The 25,657-nt window shown below is 42.1% G+C and overlaps 1 protein-coding gene and 1 long non-coding RNA gene across 4 annotated transcripts in view; one reads left to right on the forward strand and one right to left on the reverse strand.

The window, feature by feature from the left end:
* The window catches only part of rapgef5a (Rap guanine nucleotide exchange factor (GEF) 5a), a 47,113-nt gene that overhangs the window by 14,869 nt on the left and 6,587 nt on the right, over positions 1-25,657 (reverse strand). For 2 of the 3 annotated variants that reach the window (XR_007030326.1, XM_047330193.1), the window contains exons 2-13: positions 23,804-23,854; positions 22,131-22,237; positions 21,460-21,581; positions 20,220-20,397; positions 15,299-15,380; positions 15,093-15,141; positions 14,878-14,951; positions 10,776-10,970; positions 5,063-5,208; positions 3,834-3,934; positions 1,042-1,120; positions 809-953 (exon numbers count right to left, since the gene is read on the reverse strand). Coding sequence is in view for 2 of the 3 variants with exons in the window: in XM_047330193.1 (XP_047186149.1) it covers positions 809-953; positions 1,042-1,120; positions 3,834-3,934; positions 5,063-5,208; positions 10,776-10,970; positions 14,878-14,951; positions 15,093-15,141; positions 15,299-15,380; positions 20,220-20,397; positions 21,460-21,581; positions 22,131-22,237; positions 23,804-23,854 (1,329 nt within the window). In the remaining variant the exon portion in view is untranslated. The remainder of the gene's footprint in view (positions 1-808; positions 954-1,041; positions 1,121-3,833; positions 3,935-5,062; positions 5,209-10,775; positions 10,971-14,877; positions 14,952-15,092; positions 15,142-15,298; positions 15,381-20,219; positions 20,398-21,459; positions 21,582-22,130; positions 22,238-23,803; positions 23,855-25,657) is intronic. The other variant, XM_047330194.1, reaches the window with a different exon arrangement.
* On the forward strand, positions 6,506-7,630 carry LOC118292041. Its single transcript, XR_004786812.1, has 3 exons — positions 6,506-6,600; positions 6,945-7,005; positions 7,493-7,630. It is a non-coding gene; the product is annotated as an uncharacterized LOC118292041 (long non-coding RNA).

Raw genomic sequence — 25,657 nt, forward strand, 5'->3', positions numbered from 1 at the left:
AACCATAACTACAACTTGCCCAACCCTAATCCTAACCATATATAACCTTCATACACGTCTTCACCTTAAAATGTAATGATTTGTATTATGGGGACTTGCTTTTTGTCCCCAGAGGGAAGACAGACACGTACGCGCACGCACACACACACACACACACACACACGTGCGCACACACCTGCTTATCATTGTCATTGACCCACCGTAGCCTCCCATCCCAATTCCCTTCTCATTCCTCTGTTACTAGGCAACTATCACCTGGGTTACGCATTCCATTTGAGATTATACCCATACCAACCCTCGCACTATGGTTTCCATGGCAACCCAGCACCGAGCAATCCAGCCGCCAGGTTACCGAGGGACAAGTCATTGGTTAGTCTATTTTGCTGTTGTGGATGTGTGTGTGTGTGTGTCTACCAGTCTATTGACAATAGAAATCTGTTTGGACCACATATATTGATTGTACTCAAGATGACACGTCAAGTGCTTGTATTTTTCTCTCTCTTTATAATCAGTTTGCTCTTAAGACAGAAGGAGGAGATAGACACATCACCAAGGTTCCCCCTGCGGACTGAATGCTATTCAGTTTAACAGCTACTAACAAGAAGATCAGGAAAACTCTTCCTCTTCGTGTCGTGAAACACTTGAGGACAACGCCATTTTAGAACAAGATAGACTAAAAATGAAGAGACTTCTGAGGTTTCTTTTTTTACGACGCGTTTTCGAGGACACCAGACGATCAAACTCATTAAACTTTGAAATGCAAGCGCCAGAGATGGGAAAAAAAAAATGGAAGCGAGTGGTTCCATACCTTCATAAAGCTCCTGACGTGCTCCTCATCCTTGAGGAAGTCCTTGTAAAGCCTGCTCCAGTGGGACACCAGCTGCAGTACCTTACGTTTCCTGAAGAGGGCATCCTTGCCCTCCTCCTGACCCCTGCAGCGGGCGCTGCTATAGGTGACAGCGGTCAAGGAGACAACGAAGGATAGTATGGAGGCCGAAAGCATAGTGTGAATGATTGTGCATGTTTTTGAAATAAGGATATTGTCCCAAAAGAGCCTGACAAAGGTCATTGGTGGACATGAACACCAGGTAGGTCAACAGGAAGTCATCCAGCAACAATTCTGTAACACAGGAAACACATCATCAGTCACTTATAAAGCCTATAAAGTGGTTCAAGTGAAATTTCCTTCTAATTTGTATATGTGGAAACTCTTTTAGTTTCTGCATTTTTTTCTTCAACTCTTATGAATAATGAATGGGATTTATTTTATATGATAGATTAAATGGATGTTCTGAAGGGACTCACTCATACTGAGGAACCTACAGTGAAATTATCACCCAACTGTGAAGTCTCTCTCAGCGCAACACTTTAGCATCTTTCGTCTCCCTGTTTTGGTTTTCCAGCCCAAAACTTTGCTGTTCTCATTCACACCACAGTCATAGCATATGGTTTTTGTCCAACAACCCCTTCTACACCTGCCCAGACAAAGTTAGAGACTAGCTGGACTAGCTAGTTGAATGATAATGTTGCTCTATGTCTGTTGGATGTTTTAACAGGCAGCTGTTTGCTGACAGTTTAGTCACATCTAAGGCGATACTATCAAATGTTTAGTATCTTCGGAGTTTGGTCACACAGCATGGGTTTGGGGTTGAAGAGGTTAAAGGTCACTTGCGTTGCCAGCCACTGTCAATAAAATCTCTTCCAAATCAAACATTTACATCACCAAGAGATAGAGGCTTTTCTTCCTCTTGGCTCATTTTTGTAATAACTCCCAGAAGCTAAAAAAAAATCGTGGGTGGGTGGGTGTGTGTGAGAGACTCAGCAGGTATTCAATGGGTAAGAACCGAATATAAACTACCCTTGTGGCAGATGGGTAAGGAGCCATTGTTGGTGCTGTGAGGGTGCCATGGTGTTTATGCATGCGCACGTGTGTGTAGTGTCAAACTCTTTTCCTTGGAAAAAGTGTGACCCAAATATGGCTCTGTCAGGCAGAGAGCACAGAAATCAATTATAGAAGACTGAGCAGAGGCCAGGGCATTAATATTTGAGCAAGTCTCTTCTTTTTAGAAATAAAAATACAACTTTTCTCCAGAAATATTTTTAAACGGATCTGATTGAGCTTATCACTTTTTCCAAAACACTGGTGACTTACTTTCTCTGTCATGTTCCTTTCTCTTAGCCCCCTTCTTAAGTCTGTGGAGGTAGAGCTCTTTCTTGACCAGCTACCAGTCTTTTCCCTGCTTCCTGTTTCCCTCTCTCTCTATTTCAACACCCCAACCCCCCCTTTCACTACACCCCTGTTTTTCATTTTCTTCTTCTCGCCGGGTGCATTTCCTCCCACTACTACTCTCCTCCTGCGCTTGCCCTCTCTCAGCTCTCTGTGATGATAAATATCCATTTTAATTTTCAACATATGCCCTCTACATTTGCCTGCTGGCACACAGAAAGTCAGACACACACACATGAACAGTGACACACATACACACGCATACAGCACCCTGATGAATTACTCATTCAGTTCTGACCTTGGGGAGTTTATCTCTTGTGAGAGAGAGAAAGGAAAAAAGGGAGAAAATGTTTGTGTTGAAATAATCGCAGTAATCTGCTGCTGTGTGATTTTGTTTGGTTGTGTGTGTGTTTTTGTGTGTACATGGCAAAGGGTTGGTTGCGGTAATCGCTCGCTCTCTGTAGAAGCATGTCCGTGCCTGTTAAACATGCTGCACAGCTAAGCCCACTAAAACGGCCCACTGATGCTCAATACCACCCCAGAGGGCCTAGACACACATACACATGTGCACAAACCCTCATGCTTATTCAGGGCACATAGATCAAAAAATAGAGATGCAAACACAGAGACAAAGACAATACAGTGTTGAGCTGCATCTCTGCTTCTGCCTCTCCCTCCAAAGAAAAAACAACAACCTAATCCTTAAAAAAAGTGTCTTTTCTCATTTCATTGAATAAACATCAGGCATTCTTCCTCCACAAAGACCATCTCAGTTCTCTCTCTCTCTCCTACATTCATCTCTCCTTCTTTCTCACTTTGCTTCCTGCAATTCAGTGAGATGGCTCCCTGTGAACTGCTGCTGGGAACCGGTGGTGCTAAAGGGGGTCGATACATAAAGACGCCTTATCTTAACTCTGTGCAAACAGGCTAGAGCAGTGTTTTATAAAATACCAGTTGAGACCCAGATCACCCTGAATTATTTTTCATCAGCGCATAATAACCCAAGTAAGGATGCTGTAGTTCGTAAAAGCAGTACTTTTTCTGCTGATGGTTAACTGAATACATATGGAATTTGGAATATTAAAGGATATTAAAATGTCACCTCGTCAGTTTTTCTCTCCTTTTTAACTCCTTGACAAAAAGTCCTCCCCCCCCCCAAGGGAATAGTTTTACAAACTCATTCAAATATGTAACCTCCTGAATGTTCCTCATATTTACTGGCAATCACATGGCTCAGTGAACGCACTTATGCACCTGAATGTGGTGTGAGGGCAGCCTGACTCATGCAGCCACAGCCAGACAGACAGACACACAAACACACACCTCCCCCAAGAGACAGAGAAAGGTACAGGCCAGGCTGTGTTGTAACTTGAAGATGAAATTCCTTGGAATGAGAAGAAGGTGTGGTTCTTAGTTTTAAATGTACCTTTGGTCAAACAGCAGCTGCTTTTTTATATGACAAACTAATTCACTAACTTCTATTTTTATTCCAACTCTAATCTCTGTTTCTTGCTTTGGACATTTTCCATGTGTTTATACCCTGTCATAGATGTGACTCTGCTACAGTGTTAATGAAAAATGTTCACATGTGTGTCTCCAAACTTACCGCTCTCCCTGCTCTCTGGCACCCCTCTTTGGTCATCCAAGCGCAGGTCACTTAGTAGGTGCTCCAAGATTTTGAGTGGCGTTCCCGACACCACAACGTACCTGTAAGACGCAGAATCGCCACAACCTTCATCAGAAGAGCATGAAAAAGAAGTACGACCACTTCCATCCCTCCATCCACCCTTCCTCTCTTGCTCATTATTCTCTTCCACATCTTCGTCATCAATGTAGCGGAAATGGGGAACATCAAATGTGCAGTCTTCATCATTTTCATCATCAATGCTATCCTCATCATCTTCATCCTCCATGTCCTCCTCTGCTTCTGCAAGCGCGGCTAGCTCAGTGGTCATCTTCATATCCGAACCCTTCCGGATGATCAGCCCTCATTTAAGATTCCTTAAACCCAGGGGCGGTTCTCTCTTGTGGGGTAAACTGCCCTGCCGATTGCCGCCGTCAGATCCAGAGCTCCTGAGATTTCAACCCTCTTTCTGACAGCTCCCACAGCAGCACTCTGAGGGAGCGGCTAGCTACCAATGATTCTGAGCTATGTATGTGTATGCACATGTATGCGCGCGCACACACACACACACACACACACACACACACACACACACACACACACACACACACACACACACACACACACACACACACACACACACACACACACACACACACACACACACACACACACACACACACACACACACACACACACACACACACACAACCTGCCTGTCACAGACACTCCCTGCATTGTGCCTTAGGTCTTGGCACACACTGACTTAAATACACACAAAACAGGCACTGCAATAACAAATCAACTTTGAAAAAAGGCACAGACCCACACACATATACACATGACCCTACATGCACACAGTGATTTGCGGAAGGATGTAAACCAGTCTTGGTGTCATGTTTGTTTCCCTTTCAGCTGAAAACAAAAAAGGCATTCTTTTCACACTCTGTGCCAGAAGCTGAAGCATTCATTAGCTTTGTCTCTCACACACACTCTCAGTGACACACACGCACGCACGCACGCACGCACGCACGCACGCACGCACGCACGCACGCACGCACGCAGCACTACTGATATTTTGCATGTATGCGTGGTTGCAACCTGAGTTCCCAAAGTAAAAAACTGAAAAAGAGAGGGAGGAGTACTATGATTATGTCTTTGTTGCTCCTGTTGGTGTTGAAAGCTCTTATTATATATGAGTAGGGACTGACCTCTTGTCGCAGTCCTCCTCTCTCGACCCACCCCCTGACGACGTGGGTGAGGACCGGTCCGAAGGCGACGTCACTGATGATTTCACTCTTTTCAACACCAACACGTCCCGTCCTCTCTCCTTAAGACAAACCCGTCCCACTGCCTCCTGAGACAAAAATTAAAATTCAGACAACATCGCAAAAACGATGAAAGGACATTAGAGGCCTCCTGTAGCTTATTGTACCTCTGATGTCCCATAAGTGACAAGCACTTAAAGTACATACATGCCAAAGTTTGCTGTGAATTACAAACTATTGCCATAACATTTTTTCCACCAGGGAGCATGGAAAGATTGATTTTTCAACTCTAAACTGTCTTGCTCAATACATACGATCTGGTTCACAACTCAAATAATGTTATAAAAAACGGATATCAGCCAATACATCATCGGCAGATTTTTTAAAATTCTCAAATAGCAAATAATATTCACAAATCCATAATCCCATATATTGGGCTCAGGTATCCAGATCCTTCCACTTAGCATTAAATTGTTTCTACCAGATATACTCTTGGTAAATGTAGCGCACAGACTCTCACATCAATCCATACATACAGACACAAAGAACGGGACGTATTGCATTTCTTGCCTTTAAAAGAAAATATTGTATAATGAATAACAATGGGGGCTGACACTTGAAAATGATCTCTTGCTCCAAAAATGAACAGTAACTTGATCTGTGATCGGCACACACCCATGTACACACACCTGCCAGTGACAGTGCAACATGAACAGAGCTCCAGATGGACAAAGGAGCAGAGCACAATAGGAAACAGCCTGAAGAAACGATAGAAAAAGGAGAAGAGAGACGGAGATCAAAGGCAGAGGAGAGAAGCAGGAGGAGAGATAAAGAAGCGACGTCGCTCCTCCAGCTGTTCGCTGCAGTCGCCGTCGCAGCCAGAGGGATTGAGCAGCAACAACAACTGACAGACAGCTCTCTGTGCAGGGCTGTCTTTCTGTCGCACGGTTTCTTGCTTTAATGCACATACAGATATATTATGTTGGATTACACTGAGTTGTGTTTCGTCTTATATCAATATTTTCATGCTACGATTACATAATATCACAGTGGTGAGGCTTGAAAAAGTCGTAGATCGGTAAAATGGAATGCTAAGGTTCATACAAAGTGCCGACAGTCCACTAATTGATAACCGATCATCTGTAATCTGAATTTTCCAACTGTAGACATTGTGGTGCCCAAACACAGAGCACTGTTAATGTAGTCAGAGATACCTTTATAACACACAAAAACATGTCAGCGTGCGCACACACGCACGCACGCACCCCCCCCCCCCCCCCCCCCCCCCCGTCTTGGTCTTTGTGATCGACTGATGAAAGGAGCTGCTTGATCCTGAGAGACAAGAGGGAAGATCAAACCTGGGTCAGACAAAACAATTTGTTTCCTGTGCGCGCGTGTGTGTGCGTGTGGACCTGCAATGATAACCTTTGGCTGACTTGGCCGTGCTCTCACACAAAAACAAAATTGAAAGTGTTCATACGGTAGTAGCACAAAATCTGGTTAAGGACTCTCTCTCTGTTGAGCATCTACAACTTTGATGTGGTCACTGGAGCTTTGCATAGTTTTAATATTATATAACTACCTCATTCTGCCATTTTTTCACTTTTTCCTTAATTGATTTCTCAATTCTGTGATTAACGATCCTTAACGTGTAGAACCAAACCCTACCCGCCCAGACAATGTGTACTTATATCTTTGAAGTTCATTATGTATCATGCTGAAATCAAACTCTAAGATTACCAACACATAGATCTGAACAGCCGATCTATGTGTTGGTGACAGCAGTAAAGAGATCTGACACTGAATGCGATTAAATACATTTTAGGCTGGCACCCGAACCACACCCAACGGCCTCAGATGTGGAGACAAGATATCAAGTTTGGTTGGTAAGTTGTCTGAAGGGGACATGCCATTAAACCACATCATCCAGGGTTCAAATACAAACCAGGATGTTTTCATCAGAGTTCTCCTCTCGTTATCTGTCCAGAGCTTTCCTGTCTCTCTATGCCAACAACTATCTAATAAAGGAAACTTTCCCCAAAAATACAGTGGGAAAAAAAGAAGAAAGATTATGTAACCAACATAACTACTGTAAAAACAAAGCAGAGTTAAATGTTGTGCTGTGCCCCTGATAAACTGTTGATCTCTCGCATACCCCAGTCCTTCTCTGTACAAAGATGCCAAGAAAAACAAATGAGCCAAGAATGGAGGAAGGCAGCGTAAGAACGCATATGCAAATTCGAGATGAAAAGGCATCCAGAAAATGCACCACAACAAACTTAATCTGACAACACTGACACTATATATCATGTATGTACTACGTTATAAAATACACATTCACACATAATCAATTGTTAATTTTTTTTTTTTAAGGCAAAACAGCAGTTCCCAAGAACTACATTTATCTAGCCTGAGAAAGAATGCAAGCTCCGGGAAGGAAAAACATACAAAGTAGGCTCTCGAACACTGGGGAGAGGAGTTATGCAACACAGAAAAAGAAAAAGAGAGAGCAGGAAAAGGCAAGAGACCATGACGGAAAGTGAGAGACATGGAGAATTGTGGCAAAGGGTGAGACATAAAAGAAGTGACTGAGAAAGAGAGGTGTTTGAATCCAACTGTCATATGTGTTTTATCCAACCTGTTAATGTCTCGGAAGTTAAAATGCTAATTCAAGTATTTCTGAGGGTTAAGATAATCTTACAAGATGTCCCATAGCCTTCTTTATTTTGGCAATATGTCATGGCTTTGATACAAGACATGAAAACAAACACATGAAACTGACTATTATGGAAAAACTGTGTAATGATCACACAACTTTGGCAAGTTGATATGATCGGTGACATTTCTGTGGAGGCTAGAGAGGCAGAAAATATTTTTCTATAATGAACTGTCAATAAATTATTATCAACGAAAATGAAAAAAACAGACCTGCATAAATGTTTTTGTGAAGTCAATACTCAGCACAGTCACTTGTTCTCAGTAAACAGGTGCGTCAAGTCTCTTTCCTTCCATTCCTCCCCATCCCTTCCTTCAATTCAACCATCTGTGGGCCCCCCCCCCCCCCACACCCTCCGCCCTTCCCTCCTCTCTGCACTTCTGGAAAGACTTTTCCTCTTTTCTCTCTTCATCACGTTCAAGTGTCTGTCTATGTCTTTGAATGGTCAAATTTTATGCTCTAGATGTTTGGATTGGGAACAGAAAAAAGAGAGCAGGGGTCATAGACTTGCTGTGCTCCTCACAGGGTCATAAACCACATACACATCTCTCATCACATACACAAACACGAAGTGAAAGAGTTCAACTTGAGGAGTTCAATTGAGCACACAAAATGAGAATTGTAGGACGCAGCATATACTCAGCCTCTTACAAGATCAGTACTACCACATCAGCTGTTGCTCACTCAGTCTTTCCTTTCCTTTGTCGCACGCACGCGCACGCGCGCGCGCGCGCGCGCGCGCGCGCGCGCACACACACACACACACACACACACACACACACACACACACACACACACACACACACACACACACACACACACACACACACACACACACACACACACACACACACACACACACACACACACACACACACACACACACACACACACACACACACACACACACACACACGATCTGACATATTGTTCAGAGGAAAGGTGGGCCTCATGGAAAGCCTGAAGGAAGCACTCTCTGTTCCCTGCCTGTTCCTGTATGTATGCGTGTGCGTGCGTGCGTTTGTGTCGGTCTCCATGCTGATAGTGACAAAGTCATATCAGTGTTGTCATAGCTCTGGGCCTGATTCCTGGAAAAAGTGGATAAGTGCATGCATAAACACACGTCGAGTATAATTTCTAATCGTATTTATTAGAAAGAAACACAGGATGCTCAAAAAGCCTGTGATTGAGTGAGTGAGTGAGTGAGTGTGTCATCACGCATGTGACCTTGTATAATCCCTTGAGCAGGTTGACCTCTAATAAACTTTGATGGCTGAATCAAATACAGAAAAAGTACAAGTGCAAGTCTGTAAAGACTAGAATACAGAGATGCACATTTGAACATTACTATGGAAACAATTTGTCTCTAATGGAGGTAAAAGAAGAAGAAAAAATCACCATGGCAACCCAGTAAAAGGATGGTAGTCTTAGTGGAGAATCAAGCTGGTGGCTTAATTTTTTTAAAACAAATAATATAATCATCAAATATATCTTGCTGAAAATAAATCTTCCATTTGCAGCGTGGGAGTGCATTCATAAATTATTGAATATCAACATGTGCTTCCATCCAATCCCTGTCAGTGACTGTGGTGCTCAATGCAACATGACTGATGATTATAACACAATCAAACATCTGTAAGATTTAAGAAATTTTAAGGAGATTTTCTGCAGTCTGCGTTGGTTCACTACGACTACGACTTTTTGTTTTTGTGCGAGAAACTACGACTTCCTCCCACAGTCCAAAGACATGCAGACTGGGTTAGGTTTAGTTGGAGACTAAGTTGACCATAGGTGTGAGTGTGAATGGTTGTTTGTCTCTGTACGTTGGCCCTGTGATGGGCTTGCCACCTGTCCAGGGTGAACACCGCCTTTCATTCAATGCCAACTGGGACTGTCCTTGTGTAACTTATGTTAGTTTAAGAAGTCAAGCTAAAAGTGGGTAAATCGTTAAAAAAAATCTGTATATAGTGAGAAGGTAGGGGTCTAGTAGAGCCCTCTCTCTAATGCTGCTTTGACAAAACTGCAGTTTCTGTCGTTCCATAAAGAACTAATACTAATGCACTTGGGAAAATTCCCATATCTGGGCTTCAGACAAACTCACCCAGCTGATGAGAAGCGTGGTAGATCTCACATACACACAGACTGTGATGTCGGGTGAAATCAGACTGCATCCGCTTCATTTCCTGCCCTCAGGTGTACTATAGAGCACAATTATACAGTATAATGCTTCGCTAACACCCCGCTCATTATGTGCACACACTGATTCACCCCACCACCGTGCCAGCATTGCATGAACACACATGATTATAAGCTCTTCCCAGCAAACTCACACACACCATTGAACATATACACACACACACACACACACACACACACACAGACACACACACACACACAGTTCTTGACAGACTTAAAAAAAGACCACGAGATCACATTTCACTAAGCCATTATTAACAACAACATTGGACGAGTAAGTGAAATGGTGGTTGTTTAATCTAATGAAATGCAAATGAAGCAAAGATCTGTGTCTGCAACGATGATTAGTGTGTGTGCCTGTGTGTGGGTGCATGAAGCAGATGTGTCCTAATGTAACTGTAGATATGTACAAAAGTGAGCAGGAATGCTGTTCATGTGTGCACACGTGTCTGTCTTTCATAAACACAAATCACCATGGTCCTGATGAGGATTAACTCACAAGAACCCAGAGCCCAGTTTGTGAGTAACTCAGACCTAAGTGTGAGTGCGCTTAAAAGTGATAACAATAATGACGGCTTTAACCAACTGCTGACGTCCATTACTCTCTACTCATGCTAACCATGCAGCCACAACTGGCTCGGCAGATTACATGGTGAGAAGACCAACACGTTCACAGAACAACATCATCATGTCACATCACTGTAGAATGACACTTTTCAATATCTGTGGCAACATCACACTCACTCTACTCACGCCCTGGTTCCTGTCGGGGAGACGGTAGTTGTGGTTCTGCAGCAGCCGACAGCCGTCCTTGGCCAGACGCTGAACGGCCTCCAGCCCCAACCGACTGGTCAGCTCCTCACGGCCGCATACGGACCCCATTCCTCCGCTGCCGCTGCCACTGCTGCCACCGTCCCGCAACGCACAAACCCTGCCCAGCTGCAACACAGGAGGCATGAAGACATATCTCAACCCACAGTCCCAAGACATGGTGGAAACCCTCAATGTCTGCTTGTTGTATGGAGGTCAAGAAAGATCAATGTTTTTGTCTGAGGAAGAACAAAACCACTGTGGGCATCATCCAGAGAAGTGTTCAGTTGCCCCTTTATGTCCATGTAAGGAGAATGAGGAGAAATGATAATCCTGGGTCTATCTTGTTCTCTCTCTAATTCTTCTTTGTCTCTTATTCTTTCTATCTACTACAGCCTGTAATTCCCTTTATCTGTTGCACTTCTCTGCCTGTCTCAGTCTGACTGCTCTGTGACAGAGGATCTGGCAGGGAAATAGGGAGTGTATGTGATTAGTAGTATAAGTGGGCGGGAGTGTGTGTCTGTGTGCGAAGAGTGTGTGCTGGGGTGTGTGTATCTGTCTCCTCCCCTCTGTAGTTTGGACTTAGAAATGTGTTAACCATCCTGGTAGCCCACAGAGCATCACAAAGACCAAAAGACAGAAAGAAAGGCAGAAAAAGAAACTGCGAGAGAATATATTTACGCCAAAAGAGCTGTAGAATGGCTATTTTATCTAATGGCTTTGTCTCCGGAGAAACTTGATAACAGTGTGTGTGTGTGTGTGTGTGTGTGTGTGTGTGTGTGTGTGTGTGTGTGTGTGTGTGTGTGTGTGTGTGCGCTCCCTTGGGTGCTGCTTGTATGATGGTAATCACCAGTGGTGAGTAGCCTAGTCAGATTATTTTCCCTGGAAGAGAGAGAGGTGGGTATTTTATTTGGCTCCCGTGAGCTCAACTATCCCACGTAGCCATGCTATAGCAGAGGGTAAGACACACACACACACACACACACACACACACACACACACACACACACACACACACACACACACACACACACACACACACACACACACACACACACACACACACACACACACACACACACACACACACACACACACACACACACACACACACACACACAATGGTATACTCCCACGCTTCATTTTGTTTACTCTCCCCAATGACAGCTCTTATCTGGTTGAATAGCCACGTACACACAAACACAGATATTATATCGGAGCCATAGTCTCATGTCCCTTTCTGCTTCCTGTTAACCTGTTTTCATCTTCCTGTCCTACACACAGAAGATAAACCTGTCTGTGGGCCGTGTGTGTTTGTATTGTGTGGCTGTATTGTGTCGCTGTCTCTGTCTATCCCCTCTTCTCTCCCAGGGCATCCTTATTTTTTTTACTTTGTTATCTTGTGTTTGAGATTTATGACAAGCTGAAATTTTCAGCAGGCTGAAAGGTGACAGAAAATAAACAAAAGCCGAACGAGAGCGCAGGCCTCTGCCGAGGCTGAGCGATTCCCCTCGCAATGGCGAAGAATCCTTCAAAACAAATCCTGGATCCCTAACACTTTAATCACCGGCTAACCATGGCTGAGACCTATCTTTGATATACATTTTCATTCAAATCCATCCATAACCTCATGCTAACAAACAAACAGACAAACCAAACCACTCGCATAACCTCCTTGGTAATTAGACTCAAGTCCAGTCCATTTGCTATGGAGTTTTTTAAAGTGAAACCATAAAGAGTGTTCTACTTTGTACATCAAGGACCACAAAAGAAATAAGTCTCGGACATCTGTGTGGTGTGGTTTATCGTGCTCCTTCTTGGAAAAATCAACTCGAACAAATATTCATGTTACCAATTACAATCTGTATTGACTTCAAAATCCCCCACATGGGTCGCAGGATGAATCCAACGACCCATGTCACGTGTGGTTCTTTTCTACACTCCTCTGTCTTTAAACACTACGTCTATATTTTCCAGAGAGGCTTATCTCTGAAGCATGAAATTAACTATATAGATAAACGGTTACTGTCAATAGACTTAAAATGTACATTTTGTTGATGACTTGTGTTAACACATCAGCAGAGAAAGAGAGATAGACAGGCACAGAAGGAGAGAGAGAGAGAGACAGAGAGAGAGGGGGAACAAGGATGTCTTGGATTGTTAAACATCCATTCTGTGATAATAAAGAATGTTCTACTGCAGCCAAACTCACAATATAATTATCCACCATTTTCTTATTTTGAAAATGTGATCGTGGCTCATGTACAACCCACTAGGTTAATTAGCGGTCATTACCGAGCTGCTGTGCTGCAGATAAAAATCAACATTTTATGAACACGATAAAGTGAGAAAAAGAAAAAAAACTACAGGTGAACAGTCAACAGCTGTGCAGTGAGATCTGTACGAACATTTAAAATATTCATTAAGAAAGAGGCAATGAAAGGTTGTCACATTAAAGCGCAGCCACAACACATCTGTTCCCACATCTAAATAAACATGTTTTCAATATGTTTGCAGTTGTAAAACATGAAACAAATGCAGATTAAAAAACTCTATACTTTATGATGTGGTTGAAGAACAAACACTCCATTTCTAAAATACAATTGAGCCGAATCTAGTGAAGCTTTAGCGAAAGCTCAGTCAGGAAGACTGCCTTCTAGCCCGTCGCCTACTAAGTCACAGGCAGGGATCCTGCTATCTCTCAGCTCCATCCAATCTCAACCTGACATGCTTGCAATCACTTGTACACTGTCAAATCACCTCATGACCCCTTCTCCACCCCTGCGCCACCTCGACTGGATGTCTGGTCAGCAAACATCAAACCCTCCAACCAGAGGCCAGCTATGTCACAACTTCGTGCTCCATGTCTCGTCATCACCACCAGAGTCAAGGCTCCGGGAGCTGCTGGGGTCTCAGAGCCAAAGTCTAGTCCTCCTGCTCATAATCAATCTAATTTGATTTGTATATTTACTCATCTTCACTTGTTTCTCTATATGCCTCTCCTGATTGAAATACAGTGTAAGGAATCAGAATGATTACTGGGATTGAAATCAAGAAAAAAAACATTAAAGCTTATGTTCAACACTTATTTCTCTTGTTCTTGCCACTTCAGGCCACAAGAATATAAGAGGGTAAAATCACTCCTTACTTTCACTCTCAAAATAATAGACAAATGCAGCCTGTGACGACGGGTCGGGAGAAGTTATTTCTTCATATTAAGGGGTCATAAACCCCCAAAATTTAAAACACTGATATTCAGTGCCCTATGTGTAATTGTGTTTTAAAGATGCTATGCTTTTCTGTCCTCCTTGTCTCTCTGGTGTAGTCAGAGGATGAATAATTGATGGTGAAAAAGAGGTTTCCACTGTACAGGGATGGGACCAGAAAGCAAGAAGGCATCTGCACTCTGTTCTGACCCCATTTTCATGCACACACACACGCACGCACGCACGCACGCACGCACGCACGCACGCACGCACGCACTAGGGCTGCAACTAATGATTATTTTCCTCTTATTATTAAACAAATAACATCCATCTTGTTCAATTAGTGAAATTCACAATGACCAAATCAAATAAAACTGAATCCCAGATAATTTCGTATATTTACTCGATAATATGAATATATTGTTTTGAATGATTGATTGGCCCACATGTGCACAGATCATCTGTTTGGACGGAGGTATCTTCTTTGTTTCCTTTATCACACAAATATGTTTTGTTTATTCAGTTAAATATGTTTGTTTTTTTAAACTGAATCCAAGATAATTTTGTATATTTACTCGATAATGAGTTTGCCCGCAACTGGTTGAAATAACAACTACTCTGCTCACAGGTGAACCATACCTCAATAAAACTGCTGGTTTTTGTTTATGCTGGGTACTAAGAAAGGCTGTCCAACAACTCTAAACTAGACAACATTAATCTCTGCGCAGTATTATACCAAAACTACAGTCTGTGTGTGTATGACTGTATACATTGTGTCTGTGTGTGTGTGTGTGTGTGTGTGTGTGTGTGTGTGTGTGTGTGTGTATTACCGGGCTGCTCTCCTCACTGGGTGTGTGAGGCTCCTGCAGACTCGTCTCTGTCGTCTCAGAGTCCTGCTCTGATACTGCAACCAACAACAGACTCCCGTTAGACTGACAGTTCTCATTAGGTATCACTGTCTTTGTCACTGCATGTTCTCGCAATGCAATCGGACCAAACCACACCAGGAAAGTGTCTCAGGAAAACACACTCAATTTATACTTACAAGCTTTGCGAGTCTTTCGGGCGAGAGCAGCCGCCAACTCACTTTGTACCTGTTGGGGAAAAAGCGAAAGGTGTCAAACTAAAATTATATACATGATAAAAACACTGTTTTACATGCAGCCGCCTTTGACCCATCAATAGTATTTAAGCGTTCACATGTTTGTTATGTTTATTTTCCAATTCTGAGATTCACATGAACACGCTGACCGTGGATGTGAGCCTCTCGAGAGCCTTCATCTGGAGAATCTCACTGCAGATGTCCCTGTTGCCTTCAGAGTCCTGCTCTGACCTTGGAGGGACAAACACAAAGACACGTACACACTGAGCTTTATTTGCAATTGACACAAAACACTATCCAGAGAGAAAAAATTCAGACCTCTCCACACTGCCCCCTGGTATGACTAGAGAGGGCTTACAGCCTACATACAGCCTACACACATATGTATCTTTTAGGCGGACATTCATATCAAAGGACCTATTTAAATAAAGTAATATCTGGATTGATATTAGTTGATAAAATATATTTCTTTATATTATTTTCATATTAAATCAAAACAGGAGGTATTGAGTGGTTTCCCACCCGTTTCTCCCCAAAGGCAAATCTGATTCCTATAATGAATTTAAAATTGACAATGTCAAGTGATTGATAGAAGTTGACCATTTATATTGAATCCTGCACCAAAACAACTTCATTATACCCGAATATTGTATGACAAAATGAAAATTATTGTCTGGTTTCAGCATCTCAAAATGTAAAATTTCAGCTAATCTACATCGTTTTAAAATTGTTGGAATTCTGATTAGACAAAACAAGCAATTTAAAGACATCAAATTAGGTTTGTACGGGGCAGTTTCTGACATCTTGTAGATGATAGAATTTACATATTCTTTGAAAAAATGATCAACAGATGAATTGATAATGAAATTCATCTTAAATTGTGGTTTTCCCTCCCATCTGTCTTTCTAATTCTTGACTGCTCCCTCGTTTTTCTATCGAGCAACTCACAGCACCCAAGTTGCCTCTTTCATGTGGTTTCAATTAAAACAGCTCCCAGACACACTCGTCTTTTGATGTGAGTGAGGCTGCATACGTGTGTGTGTGTGTGTGTATTGTTTGTAAACTGTGTGTTCAGAATGTAAAAAATTTTTTTCCTCCTTAGGAGTATTTTTTCAAGCATGAGTGTATCTGTGACTTCTTTGTGTGTGTGTGTGTGTGTGTGTGTGTGTGTGTGTGTGTGTGTGTGTGTTGCTGTATAAACAGGTGGCTGTTTCGAGGTAAACGCATTATTCCCACAGCAATAATGCAAGATTGTAGAGTTTGTCTACAACAGCAGCAGGATGCACCCAAGGGTCCCTCATCTAATATGTTCTCTTACAAAAACACAGTTTGGATTGATCTCCCACACACTGCCTAACCCCCGTACATGATACACACACACGCACTTTCTCAAGCAGGCACACGCACCAATTTGCATACAATTTGGATTTCATCATCAAATCCCAGTGCCACAAATTTTAGTTGTGGAACAAAGAAGATGTAGGCCTGTGTGTGTATGTGTGTGCGTGCGTGTTATCTGATAAGGGAATGATAGATGCAGAAGCGGGAGAGATGGTGATAACATGGAGCCCTCAGCATGACATTCAGCTATCGGCTCTGACACAGACAGAGAGATGGAGGCAGACAGACCAACAGATTTCAGGAGTGTGAAAAAAAACCCACATATATTTACAGTCTCAATAAAAGCAGTTTGGTGCTTGTCCACATTCATTTAAAATAAAAAGACTAATGCTCAAACTGATGGCAGAGTTTGAAGAGGAACATGGGCAAATGATCAAGCTGTCACTGCCGGTAAATGCAGGGGATTTTGTTAATGTTTTGTTTCTACACAAATGCCGAACGGTATTAGTGGATCGTGACATGTACAAAGTCTATTCTGAGCCATCATGTTGAATTTATTCTTCTCAGGGTCGTTAAGTTTGTTCCTCATTCAGCCTGTGTTCATTTGGTAATTCAGTGACTCACAATGAGCCTGAATGCACCAGAGATGGAAGAGAGACACAGTGGGTGCGGTGTCACCGATCATTAAGCAGCACAGGGCAATATTGATAGAGGATTAACATGATCAGTGGTGGCACCGCCTCCCTGCTCACGCATTCACCTTTGACGACATCAAAGGTGAATGCCGTAAGGTATCTTCAAGTTCTGTGAGGTTTGGGGGTTTACCAGAATAGATCCCAAGCCTCGCACCAGAGCAACATGCAAAGGAAGAAAGCGTGTTCTCTTCTCCCCAGCTAAGGTTTCATAACTTAGCTCAAGGCAAATCTTCTCCTCCTGCACAATGAAATCCAAAGAACACCGCATTTCAAAAGAAGGAAAGCTGACAACCTAACTGTTATTGAGTGATGCCACAATAGAAACGATAAAGTATGTAAATAGATGATGTAACGTATATTGTAGGCCTGTCCAGAGTGACAAAATATTCAACTTGCATCATAATATGAATATATGAACCTTGATATGATTTGTTGGCGGGCTATTGCTATTGGATAACAATACAATACACTGTGTGTCAGGGTGAAAAGAACAGAAATCAGTGCATAGTGTACAGTTTCGCTCTGTATGTGTGGTGGAATTCAACCTTAACATCTCTGTGATCAGTTCATCCTGCTCATCAGCTCTTCCAGCTCCTTTCCTCAGGGAGGCGCTGCAGGTCACTACCCACTGTCACTAAACACTTCACAAAAAGCTTTTTCCTCATAGCATCAGGAGAGTGAACTCCTCCCTCAAATCCCCTACTCAAGCACTACTGACATGCAAACCAATAACCAAATGCATGTGGTTGTGTGTGAAAAATGTCTGCTATTATATCATTGTATTGTTCCAAAATAATATGAACAGTCTCTGCGTGTATGTATTGTGCTTCAGAGTTGAACATACTGTACTGAAAAATTCCTGCAGCTTTGGTTGTATCTAATAATGTAAATCTGTCTAAACAATCTATCAAAAGCAGCAAACACACAATGGAGTTTAATAATCAGGTAATGTTGCCTCATCACGTATTCAGTTATCAGAATAAATCTTATGCTGACCTCATTAGATTAAACTGTGGCAAGAGATGGGGAACCATTATTGATGAGGCGCTTTAGCTGCATTTCAAATCTCGCATTAGCACCTTCAAACATAGTGTAGTCCTTTAAGTACAAATTGTGCATTGGCGGCCTAAAGATAAGCTCAGGATATAAACCTGTTCCAATCAGATACGATATCTCCTGATTGGATTTCATTAAAGTGTAATAGCCTGAATACAGGATGAACCTCCTATTGCCAATAACTGTTTTTGAATAAATATTTTTTTGACTGGTATTCCATATTTTACATATTTGAAAAAAAGGATTGATTAGGGTTATTAGAGCCCAAACGCCAACCAGCAGGAGGCTGGCGAAGGCCCTCTTGTTCTTAATTGTTTCTACAATTTTTCGACCGAATGTCTAATGGCACCACAGTCAAGGAGAGACAGCGAGCGTATCAGGGTCAAAGGGTTAGAGGGAAAACTTTGAATACAAAACTTCATCTGTCTAATCCCCAAAAGTAAAACAACACTTTTACTGATGGCTGCACCCTGTGGAAACACTGAGTGGAGTGCCCCTAGGTATACATGTCATCCACTATAATGCATCTAAAGTAACTGATGGAGAATGTATGTACAATATGATACATGAGATTTATAATACTAAGTATGACATTCAGATCCCCTCGCTGTCGTGCTCTCGCCCTGGTATCTGTGAATTCACCCTTTGAAGTCGACACAGATGAATGTGTTGACGTGTGCTTCTGATACTTTGCCCTCCATGTATAACTCTCCCACCCCCCTGCTCCCCACCAACCAGTCTCACAGTCACTCTTTTCCTCTGAGTGACAGATTGAGTTCAGTTGCAGCCTCAGCAGGAATCCCACACACAAGAGCAGCAAAGCCGGGAACTCTGGCTGACACCACCCTACACGTGTGTGTAAGTTCGTGTCATAGTCCATCTTTTGTATATTGAGTCAACGAATCATATGTCAGTTTTTGTGTCGGAGTGCATGTCTCTCACATAGCAGCTTGAGGATTTTAAACACTGAATAGAGATTATTTTTCACTGGGATTTGAGGAGGATATTGGTGTGTATGTGTGTGCATGCATGTCCTTGCAGGAGTGCCCAACACTTCCACCAAATCAAACAATGACTTTTCACAGACATCATCAGACAGATAAATGAGCTCAATCATGAATCTGAACCGGAGACCTGTCACTTCAGCTTTGAAATTCTACCACTGGGAGGAGCCTCCACTTCAGGTCAATGGAGATCATCCTGCATATCAAAACTGATTCACATTCACCATCAATTATGATCCATTCTGCAACAGTCTCACGCATTGGTACAAACATGGAAATGACTAAAGTGTCATTACAGCAAATATATATACAACTCATACTAATTATTCACTAAGAACTCGGGTAAGGCAGCAGAGGCTTCACCAATGAACCGAACCACCTACATTTTGTAAAGTTAAGTGGCAAGCCTGTAGCTGAGGCTGAGGTCGTGAAGCCTTGCATTAGTTCAGGCAGACCACTGAAGTCGCACTTTAATCAGCTGACGGGCTCCAGCCATTTACGACCGACTTACAACTATTGGCTCAGTCACAGCTGCGTCTCTAGTATCATCCAATCATATTCATTCAGGTGTACGTCACTGACATAATAATGTGACACTTTGTCAATGTTATTCTGATTAGCCGTTTGCTGCCGTACAGTGTAGCTCCCTCCTCCAACACAACCTCCTCCTTGTATAGTAGTGTTTTGATTTAATTAAGATTCATGTTCATGCATGTTGCCAGCAGAATTTGCTTTAATGCCTGGATTAATTGAGAGCTTCCTGAAACAGCAGAGCCTTGTAATTGTATAACCATTTGACATAAATGGTCACTTTGTTGATGTAAGGTTATCTGACTGAAATATGTTCTTTGTTGAAATTAAATCACACTAAATAGGTACAGGCCTGAAATTTTTTTCGAAAAGGTGACAGCCCCTCCATCCATCCTTCCATCCATCTCAGCATAATCTACATTCAGATTTTAATAGACACTTACGGGCTATTGGCCCCGCCCCCAGAGCGAAACTGGACATATGGGGCGAGTTGTACGAGGAGCCTAACCGCGTCTGGCCACTCCCCCTCATTGGAGCGAAACTCACAGGAAGCGGAGTCACACTCCTCGAAGCTGAACTGGTAGTAAGAGTTGGAGTCCGAAAACACCACCCGCTGGTCCACTGGAGAAAGAGCAGACACACAGGTAAACAAATACAACCGTGTTAGTTTGTCTATTCTGCGAGGTCAAGGTCAGTGAAGAGCCACAGGCTTGTTGAAAAAGGCACAGATTTGTTGACCATGCTTGGAGTCTGACTAAAGATTGTGGCTGTTATATTTCGGAAGCTACTTTGCTGAAATAGACATTGTTTTGTCTGGTTTGAATTCCGATAGGCTCATTTATTGTTGTTATGTGTGAGACTGTTGTCGTTATTGCATCAAATTCTGAATGTAGGCAAAAGATGATCGGATGATGACTGGAATTTCCCAGCTTGGGATAAATAAAGTAACTATCTACCTATCCATGATCATGGGTTGTCACAAAATACACTGGCAAAAAGAATTTACTTAAAAATGAAAATCGATAGTTTATATTGAACACTGATGTTGAAGTCATTGTAACTGTTTTGTTGGATGAGCCAATCCAATGAACTGCACCTGAGCAGGACTCTTCATTCTTTAAAGAAACTACCTATAATACCTAAAATAGAGCAATGGATATCATATCATATCATATATGTAGAGGCAGGGACATCTCTATAATTATTTTTACATTTGCACCACTGAATACAGAAACCTGTCTCATTCTGTATGAAGGCACTTCCAGTATGCTGATATTAAAATTAATATTTTCTCGGGAGGTTTAGTGTGCTCTAAAACATTATTTGTTAACATGGTGTAAAGCAGAATATCTAATGGGATTAGATTGGGGTGGGGGTCTTGGTTCCCCAATACAGTTTGAGAGGAATTTTACCTTGTGGAACGTTAATCTCAGAAGGGTAATGTCAAAATGAACCTGGTGAACTGGTTCATCTTTTGTGTCTTGAGAGATCTGGACATTGTTGCTGATGTTGTTGCTAGGTGACTATAAATTTTGATGCGCAGTCCAACCCTTGGGCCTGTTGGAATGAGTGTGTGTAGTGTATATAAGTGTGTGTGTGTGTGTGTGTGTGTGTGTGTGTGTGTGTGTGTTTGTTTGTTTGTGTGTGTCTGTGTGTGTGTGTGTGTGTGTGTGTGTGGTTTACCAGACAGCAGGACTCCGAGCTCCAGCAGCACCTGCCAGACACGCACAGCAGTAGTCCGACAGCGCACGTGCACACACTGTTCGCACAGCCACTGCACCAGCTCCACGCCCACATAGCTACGTCTGTTAAAATACACACACACACACATTTTCAAAACACATGTCTGGCCACACAGAGATATGATCCACAGGCACACACACTTCTTCACTCAGCACAAAGCTTGTCTTTATTTAATCAATATCTATTGATTATTCATTAGTTCTCTATAAGCCTTTTCTAGTGAAACACTGAATAATTTCCATCTTCTCCCCCTCCTTGTGTGAGTGTGTGTGTGTGTGTGTGTGTGTGTGTGTGTGTGTGTGTGTGTGCGCGCGCACGCGCGCGCAAAATGGCACTTACAAGTATCTATTTATATTTGTGTCCAGATGTTCACATGCATGCATCTGTATGTACTGTACAGTGTGTGCAGTATGAGAGTGCATGAATTCCCAGACAATCTCGTGCTCTGATAATGTCTACGTCACACTTTGTCTGCTTACTGCATAAACAACTTGAGTGGCCAATCAGGAAGCGGCTCAAAAGTGACTGGTGAGTCAGTGTACAGTATATGCTTCACCGGACACATTGATTCTGCCCTGCACTCAGACCCACAAACACAGAGACAAGCGTACCTTATGATTCTGGCCAGGTGTATCTTGTCTTTAGCTGGGTATGGTCCGTGAGAGAGGAAGGCGTTCCTCACAGCCCGACCAGCACATGGAAAACTCTGGGAACAAGACTGACACACACAAAACAAGATCAAAAATAATAATTTTAAGTCTGAATACCATCCTGAATTATCTCAACATTGTTTCTAGCATGAATATAAGAATGAAGAGCGCTAGTGTGGCCACATGCAACTGTCATTGACCGACTCGCAAGGACGGCTCGGTTTGTATCCCCCAGAGGAATGAAAAATTGACTGTGTCTACACACTCTGCAATAATCCTGCTATTGACCCTGTCGTAAATTTGACCGTATTTCTATTAAGCTGTTTACACGGGCCGCTTGTTCTGTTCCATTGATATTCCCTTTTGCATGCTATAGAGTGGAGTCTACTTAATGGCTGATGATGCTCCCTTCGCATAATGTTACAACATTAGTGAGTTCAACCTCCTATTCTGTCTTGCTGATTTTACGGTGTAGCCTTGTGGCTAAATGAGTGTAGATTTTAAACTTTATTTTAAGTCATAACTCGGCATATTAAATGATTTTCATAGAAATATGGTAGTGCATGTATTAGTTAAACTGACTGCAAGAATAAAACGTTCCTCTGTGAATCTTTTGAACACTAATATCACTATGGACAAATATTTTATCCCCACTGTGATCGTATTTCATGCACATGCAAAAGCATGCAACTCCAAAAGCACATAACTGACAAAGGGAGCATTCTTGCTGATGATTTTATGCTCTTGTTTCATAATGCACCAAGAATAAGGCAACCAAGAAGACTGCTGGATGATTAAATGTTGCAGTATCCTGTAAGTGCAATGCAATTTTTGTCAGACAGGCAATTTCTTTTTCCACCTGTGTCTTGTTTTTTTTTCCACCTGTGTGTCTTGCTTGTTTCGGATGTCAAGCAAAATCACTTATCCTTTGTGTAGCAGCAAGATGATGTCATCAATGACCTTCAACCAGAGAGCCCGGATTCAATCAGGCTCACACAACCAGCTCTTAAATTTGATCTTATATCAAGACTTGATTGGTATTTTTTTTTTCTTGATGTATCTTTGTTGATGATAAAACTACTTTACTTTAATATCGCTGAACAAAAACTAAAGTTGGGAGATTTAAACTGGCTTAGCAAGGAGTTAAAGGCAATCTTTTTTCAAGGACGCATCTCCCAGTTAAGGTGACACTAGGTGTCAAAGTGCTTTGTGTCGGTACGACATCATTGTTAATTATTACCAGATCTTTTCAGGTGGAATATAAAGGACGCCTAGTGACATACAAATAATAAAAAAAATAACAGTGCTGAGGGACAAACAACCAAGCGGATTTAAAGAGGCAGGGGTAATAGAAGAGCACAAAATAATTAACATCTAAGGCTTTTATGTTTGACTTTTTTTTTATCTAATGTTTTCAGTGTTGAATGAAATCTATGCTCGTGAGATATTTAAGGACTGAGGTGGTTTTCAAGTATTTGCCAAACCGTTATGTAGTGATGCATGACAAATTAAGACTTGTCATGGATACAGCCCAAGGTGATATCACTGACATCACCTGTATTGAGGCTAAACAAACACAATTTGGCTGCACAGCAAAACTAGAGGGATGACATCACCTGTGTGCGTTTTCCCACCTTGTGTACTGTAGGTCCGGCGCTCGGTCCGGGGATAGTGTCAGGTGATTGCTGTTGAGACAAAGCAGACAAGCCATCAGAGCCAAAACACAATGAAACGCACACATTAAACACACTGAACAAACAAGAGGTAAAGGAGAGAGACTGGTTTTACCATTCCAAAAACATTAGTCAGGTTTTATTTAAACCAACAGTGGTTACAACCATTGCTCATACACAGACTTTCTGGTTTTACTCTGGCTACTCATTTTTACGAAGAAGAAACAAGTGTAAAGAAGTAACCCTAACCCTAAAGGGTTAAACGGTGACACATGTTCACAGAAGCACACATCAATATGAAACCAGTGACATATTAAAATAAAAATACATACATCTCTTCTGATTTTCCTTCTCCAGGAAAACTATCACAATATCAAAATGACACCATAATAAATCTCTTCATGGTTACTGCCACCATGTTACAGCTATTTCCCCCCGGCATATCCACTTCACCTCTACTTCCCCTATCAGGAAATAAGCTCTTAATCTTTATGGATTATTATGGTGCCAGAGGAGCTAGATGACAGTTGACACTGTGGTGACGGCCTCATAGAACAGATTCAAAGTGATATTAAATGTTAAATCGAGTTGTAAGTGGGGTCAGGAATCAAATGCGCGACTCTAAACTCAAGGCAGCAGCGTCAGAAATTCTTTCTACAAGAAATAGGGTTCAGTACACCAAAATCTGCTCAAAAAGATCATGGAAGCAGTAAAGCAAAAACATTTATATAAATTTGCACCGTTAATCAAAAGTTTCTTAACATCAACCAAACGCACTATTTCTTCCACCATTTTTCGGTGTTCACTGTCAGCTATTCTGCAACTCATGCTTTTCACAACTTTCTGAGTTGTTGTTCAGACTTGGCATGTGGACGTGGCATTCACGTGAATTTTCCCAGAAGGGAAAGCACTTTTCCGATTATAACGACACCTGAAAAGGCTAGAAACAATTCACTTTTCATAGAGAGCAGAGCAAGATGTGAAAGCATAGATCAGTTTTAGTATTTCACTGCAGTGTAAAACAATAACGTAATTTAGTGACACCTTTGGTTGCTCTGCTCTCTACAAATGTATCTAAATTATATACAAATCTGACGCACAAATAGACAATTTGCATTAGTATTTACACACTGAAACACCTAAATGGTGCCATGATTTCAGGTGAAATACATCAATGTCAAAATAAACTGATACTGATACATGTACCTGTTTTGAAACCGACCCTGATAAAAAATACAAACAGTAGTATTAGGATGACGATCACTTCTCCAAAGTTAATTTAAATCCGACAGACACAAACCTCCTGCAGTGCCAGTGCAACTGGTCTTTGAGCTCAGTCTGTGACGCAAGATCAATGACAGAGTTGTGAGTTTGATTCCCCCTGGAAACCTCTCACCTCTCGCCTCTCACTGGCTGACGGTTACCAACCACAATATGATGACAAAGAGGGCGACGCAGCCAGATCAAGTGGTGGAACAAATGAAAGGTATCTTAAAGAACCATATAAAAATATAAATGAGTTTTTGCATTACAAGAGAAGGATAGAATAGAGGGAATTCACCACAGTCTACTAAATATATGAAATCGGATATGAACATGACAGATTGAGTGGGAGAGATAAGAGGCGGCGAGAGACATTGTTTTTACTGTAATCGTGCAAGAGAGAAAGAGTGAGGAAGACAAAGACGCTCTGTGGCTTTGAGTTGTTAGAAAAAACGAAGGAGACGGAAGATTGGAGAAATATAGAGCAGTGTGTGATCCTCATTAGAGCGATGATACTGTCGGGGATGTCGCACACGCGCAAGCTTACACAAT

The sequence above is a fragment of the Scophthalmus maximus genome, chromosome 22 (genome assembly GCF_022379125.1).
Source record: "Scophthalmus maximus strain ysfricsl-2021 chromosome 22, ASM2237912v1, whole genome shotgun sequence".
Lineage (NCBI taxonomy): Eukaryota > Metazoa > Chordata > Actinopteri > Pleuronectiformes > Scophthalmidae > Scophthalmus > Scophthalmus maximus.